The sequence below is a fragment of the Leptopilina heterotoma genome, unplaced genomic scaffold (assembly GCF_015476425.1).
Source record: "Leptopilina heterotoma isolate Lh14 unplaced genomic scaffold, ASM1547642v1 Lhet_24, whole genome shotgun sequence".
Classification (NCBI taxonomy): Eukaryota; Metazoa; Arthropoda; class Insecta; order Hymenoptera; family Figitidae; genus Leptopilina; species Leptopilina heterotoma.
Window position 1 is genome coordinate 70,347 of NW_025110956.1, and position 6,568 is coordinate 76,914.

The following is a 6,568-nucleotide window of genomic DNA, read 5'->3' on the forward strand; positions in this document are numbered from 1 at the left end:
AATTTACCGATTTAGGTATACATTTTTTTCATGTTTAAGAAAAATGTATACTCTTTACAAAAACATCTCCTTACCTCCCACCATTAATTTTTACAAATTATTGTCTACTACCTTTTTGGGCAAAAATGCATTTTTGCCATCTTTGTAAAATCAGTTTGGCTTGGGCTTTCGAGTTGTGCTTTTCGTTTCTACCCAGCCTCAACTGATCGAATAAATTATTATTGAATAAATATCTTTTTATTGTTATTTTTTAAAGTTAAATATTTGCGTCATATTTATTGTTCACCACACTCCTTTCTCCCACAAATTGGTGACCCCGTTTTAAAAAAAGTGGTTAAATTAGTGTGAGTGATAAGTTTTCTTCTCGTGAAATCGATATTTGTCAAAAAAGAAAATGTCTGATACAGAAGAAAAAAACAATTCACCCGGAGATAACGACGGTAAGGGTGAAGTGGACATTAGTGTTGTGAGTTCGGGAAATTTACGCATTCAGCAGTTTTGGCCAAATAAAATAGAGCTTTGGTTTAGACTTTTAGAAGCGCAATTCGCTACGTCGCGTATTTCAAAAGACGATACAAAATTTAATATCACAATTGCTAATTTTGGTAAAAAATACGTGGAACAAGTGGAGGACATTATTATTTCACCTCCAGATGAGAAGAAATATGAATGTTTAAAAAAGGTATTAATAAAAAGACTCTCGGATTCAGATTCGTCGCGAGTGAGACGACTGCTGGAAAACGAAGAAATTGGTGATCGAAAACCGTCACAGTTTTTCCGCGATTTAAAAAAACTCGCAACGACTTCCGTTCCGGAAGAATTTATTTTGACTTTATGGAAAAATCGTTTGCCGACAGATATCCAACGTGTTCTAGCCGCGTCTAATATCGCAGATGTAAGCTCATTAATTGATACCGCAGATCGCGTACATGAAATACCGCGGAATGCGGGACGGATTGCGGAAATTAAAAAAGATGACGATTTTTCTAGTTGGAAGGACGAAATTAGAAAATTACGCGAAGAGATTTCCGCGTTATCCCTCGGACGCGAGCGGAACGAAAACCGCGCGCGGAACCGCAGTAAAAGTCGGAACCGCAGTTCCACTCCGGGACGAAAAAGTGAGTACAAAGAAGATGGACGATTTTGCTGGTACCATTTTCATTACAAAGAAAAAGCAACAAAGTGGCGTGATCCATGTGCGTGGAAATCGGGAAACGATCAAAACCATCAATAAACGCGGCAACCGGAAGCGGTTTTGAGTCACGCCGCATATTTGTGTCTGACCGAAACACAAAAGATTCTTTTTTAATTGATACTGGTGCCGATTTATGTGTTTATCCGCGAAACAAAATTCGCGGAAAAGTGCAAAAATGCGAATATGAACTTTTTGCAGCAAACGGCACACCGATCTCTACATACGGTACAATTGCACTCGATCTCGATTTTTCTTTGCGCAGAAATTTTAAGTGGAGTTTTGTGGTCGCGGATGTTAATAAACCAATTATCGGAATGAACTTTTTATCATATTATGGTTTATTAATTGATCCACAAAACAAAAGACTAATAGATTCTGTGACAAAACTCTCTACCGCGGGTTGTTTGGCAAATAGTGAAGTTTTCTCGATTAAAACAATCGTGGGTGACAGTGTTTATCATCAACTACTGAGTAAATATCCTGACCTTACTCGCCCACCAGTGTTCAATAAAAAATTTTTAAAACATAATGTAGTTCATCACATAAAAACTACTCCCGGACCGCCTGTACATTGCAGGCCTCGACGACTACCTCCGGACCGATTAAAAATCGCAAAGGCGGAATTTTCACTTTTGGTCGAACAGGGAACATTGCGACCATCAAAGGCATCGTGGTGCTCACCTTTGCATATAGTGCCAAAAAAGGACGGAGGTATACGACCATGCGGAGACTATCGTGCTGTCAACGCTCGCACGATTCCTGACAGGTACACCCCTCCTCACATCGAAGATTTCGCACAACAGCTGCACGGTAAGAAAATTTTTTCCAAAATTGATCTGGTGAGAGCGTATCACCAGATCCCGGTCCGCCCGAAAATATTGAAAAAACAGCGATAACACCTTTTGGATTATTCGAAGCTTTAAATACAATGTTCGGTTTACGTAATGCTGCACAAACGTCTCAAAGATTTGTCGACGAAATTACACGAGGTTTAGATTTTGTTTATGCTTTTATCGATGATTTTTTAATCGCTTCGGAAAATGAGGAACAACATTATGAACATTTAAATATTTTATTTAAACGATTAAACGATTACGGTGTTGTGATTAATCCAACAAAATGTGTTTTCGGTGTTTCAGAAATAACTTTTCTCGGTTATACTGTAAATTCTACGGGTATTATGCCTTTAAAAGAAAGAGTTGAAGCGATAACGAATTTTCCAAAACCATCGACAATTAAACAATTACGTTGCTATTTAGGAATGTTTAATTTCTACCGTCGATTTGTTCCGCAGGCCGCAAAAATTTTACAGCCCTTAAATAATCTGTTAAAAGGTGTAAAATCGGGAAAAACTCCGGTACCTTGGAATAATGTTGCAGAAATTGCTTTCGACGAATCGAAAAAAGCTCTAGCAAATGCTGCTTTGCTTGCACATCCTGTACCCGGCGCGAAAATAAGCATTGTTGTCGACGCATCCGATTACGCAATCGGTGCAGTTTTGCAACAATTTGTTGATAAAGCTTGGCAACCGCTCGCGTTTTATACAAAAACTTTATCAACTGCTCAACAAAAATACAGCGCGTATGATCGGGAATTACTTGCAATTTTTACAGGTGTTAAAAAATTCAAACATCACGTAGAAGGTAGAACTTTTACAATTTTTACGGATCACAAACCTCTCGTGTATGCTTTTCAACAAAAATAAGAGAAATGTTCTCCGCGTCAATTTCGACATTTGGATTACATCGGTCAATTTACAACCGATATAAGACACATTAAAGGATCAGAAAATTGCGTTGCCGATGCTTTATCACGAATTAAAGATATTTCGGAAAGTATCGGTCATAAATCTCTTGAAACGGAACAAAATTGCGACAATGAATTAAAAGATATATTGTCTTCGAAAAATTCTCTTAAACTGAAAAAAAATTAATTTTCCGGATCAAAATGCATTCATTTTCTGCGATGTTTCTAACGACGTTGTAAGACCATACGTTCCGAAATCACTGCGAAAATCAATTTTCCATTCTGTGCATGGACTTTCTCATCCGGGAATAAAAGCCACACAGAATTCAATAATTAAGCGTTTTGTATGGCCTTTCATAAACAAAGACTGCAGAAATTGGGCTCGACAATGTATAACATGTCAACGAAATAAAATCACGCGACATGTTTCTGCACCAATTAATCAATTTAATAATTTGTCGGGAAGATTTGAGCACGTTCATATCGATTTAATTTCAATGCCTAATTGTCAGGGATTCAGGTACTGTCTTACCTGCGTTGACCGTTTTACTCGTTGGCCTGAAGCGATCCCTTTGGCAGATATGGAAGCCCATACAGTCGCAGAAGCATTTCTCTCTACCTGGATTGCTCGATTTGGTGTCCCCCTTAGAATAACATCCGATCAGGGAAGACAATTTGAATCTGAACTGTTTAAAGAACTATGTAAAATGTTAGGATCACAGCATTTGCGTACCACATCTTACCACCTTCAATCCAACGGTATGGTAGAGAGATTGCATAGAGAATTAAAAACATCAATAAGATGTCACGAAAATGACAATTGGGTTGCTATGTTACCTATTGTTCTATTAGGTATTCGAACTGCAATAAAAGACGATTTAAAAGCAACTACCGTGGAAATAGTCTATGGCTCGAATATTAGACTCCCCGCTGAGTTTTTCTTGCCATCTGAACGAGAAGCAAATTCTGATTTTAGTAAGGAATTACGTAAACAAATTCGTAATTTGCGACCAAAACCTGTCTCACGACACGGTAAACAAAACATTTTCATTTTTAAAGATCTTGACAAAACGCCTTATGTTTTCTTACGTCACGATGCAGTTAAAAGTATTTTATATCCACCCTACGATGGGCCGTATAAAGTAATAAAAAGAGGAGACAAAACTTTTGTCATATCAATTAACGATAAAAATGTTACAGTTTCTATTAATAGACTAAAGCCCGCTTTCACTCTAACAGATGACGAGAAAACCATTGACATACGGGAAAACCCTATTTCGAATGACGACGATAAACCTCGTCAAGCTAAAGAATTTTCTTCTCGTTCAAAAACATCTGTGCGTTTTCCTGATCGTTTGCAAGCAGGATTTAATTAGAATTGTACGTTTTCTGTCTACGATGTGTGATGTGTCATGTAATAATGTAAAAAGTATGCATGTATGTTTCAATTTACATTGTAATATTTTTGATTCTTGTAACATCATTTCTGTATTAAATAATACTTATTTTTATATTATATCGCTATCACTGGTGAGGGGGTAATGTGGCGGATGAGATATTTTAACCGTTTATTTACTTAAGTTTTTAGGGTAATATTGTTGGAATAAATTTATGATTTCTATTCAATTTTCTTTTCCTAAAACTTTCTATTTCATTCAACCCAGCAGATGTTTTGCACATTTTACGGTAGGGTTTTATTACTGTATATCGGACGTCTAGAATTTAATTGCTTTTCTACCTGGATTAACGCTCGGGCGACAATTTACCGATTTAGGTATACATTTTTTTCATGTTTAAGAAAAATATATACTCTTTACAAAAACATCTCCTTACCTCCCACCATTAATTTTTACAAATTATTGTCTACTACCTTTTTGGGCAAAAATGCATTTTTGCCATCTTTGTAAAATCAGTTTGGCTTGGGCTTTCGAGTTGTGCTTTTCGTTTCTACCCAGCCTCGACTGATCGAATAAATTATTATTGAATAAATATCTTTTTATTGTTATTTTTTAAAGTTAAATATTTGCGTCATATTTATTGTTCACCACACTCCTTTCTCCCACAATCCCTTTATTTTATCATTAAAGTATAGACTTTAAGCTTTAATTAAAAAAAATTACTTAATTATTACTTCCTCATAGAGGAAGTATTGTAATACCAAAATTTTTCGAGTTCGATTTTTTGATATATCTTTATGTTATTTGACCTCAGGAGTTGCGGACATAAAGTGAGCGTACTTTGTGATAGATTAATAAAGTTTAACTAAATTTTTTTTGGATTTTTAATTTTCCAAAAACACGTTTTTTGCCCATAACTTTAAAAAAAATGTTAGGACACCTATAAATGTTTTTCCATAATTTTGTAGAGTTTTTTTAAACGGATCTTTTGAGTTCTAATTGAACATTTTTCGTCCATATTACCGGAGATATTAAACTTTTAAACATCATAAATTTTAGAAAAAAATATTTTTTTGAAAATTTTGTTAAAAAATGTAGAAGTAATCTTAAAATTATCGTTACCAACTTGTAGAGCATTATAAAACGATTCGATTGACTTATTTTTGAACCTAATTCGATAATAAATTTCGAAATTATTGGTATTTTAAAAACCAAAAATTGTGGAAAATGACATTTTCTCAACTTTTTTGTTTGAAAATTTTTGTTTAACTATTAAACTATTATAACTATATTGTAGAGTATTTAAAAATACATTGATTGACCTAAGATTCAATCACTTTTACCATATTTATAAAAAGTTATTCATATATTTTCCTATTATTATTATTATCTCTATGAGGAAGCAAAGTGTTCATGAAATGAGCGCACCAAAATTATAAAAAATATACAACTTGGCAGTGGTTTCTTTATTTGTTTCAAAGTAATAATAACATGAAAATAAAATGATCTAAAACTTTAACACCAAATTACTTTAACAATACAATTTTTTTTTTGAAAAAGTTTCCCTTATTGGAAAAAATTTTTTTTTTCCTTATTGGGTCAAAAGCCATTATATTAAAACATCAAAGATGTTTTTGTTGGGATTAAATTATTCTCTATTTAATGATTTATTACCATTTATTAAATCAATTTTAATTAATTGTACACTATCTGCAAAAATTATGTAAATGCTACATTTTAGTGCTATAAATAATTTTTTCATTTTGCAAAATGTATTAATTAACATTTTTCCTGTCTAAGACACTAAAACTCAATATAAGTATTTAAAAATTAAACTTAAAAGTAAAATTTAATTAACTTTCCAAAATCATTAAAAAATTTCTTGACTTTGTCTTGTTTAATAAAATTAATATAATTTTGGAAATACTTTACATGTTTTAATGTTCTTTAGATAAAGCTGAAATAAGCATTCAGTTTATTTTAATACAATTAATGTTAATAGTATTAATTTATGCTAATAGTATTTAACATTAAAATCTACAAGTAAATATGTAAATAAAAAAGCCAAACATGACAGAATTTTATGTATTATCCTAACTTCAATGCTTGGCCATTTCTAGTTAAAAAAGTATCAAGCTAAAACAAAAATTGTCTGTTTCAAAACATTTACAATATAAAATGTTTTTTGCCGTTTTTCGCGAATTTTTTTTTAAAGTAAGAATTTTTTTGA

At 33.1% G+C, this 6,568-nt stretch overlaps 1 protein-coding gene across 1 annotated transcript; it reads left to right on the top strand.

Moving 5' to 3' along the window:
* Window positions 1-394: 394 nt before the first annotated feature.
* Window positions 395-1,234, top strand: LOC122502982. Its single transcript, XM_043613358.1, has one exon. The coding sequence runs from the start codon at window positions 395-397 to the stop codon at window positions 1,232-1,234; it is 840 nt and encodes a 279-aa protein (XP_043469293.1).
* The last annotated feature ends 5,334 nt before the right edge of the window (window positions 1,235-6,568 follow it).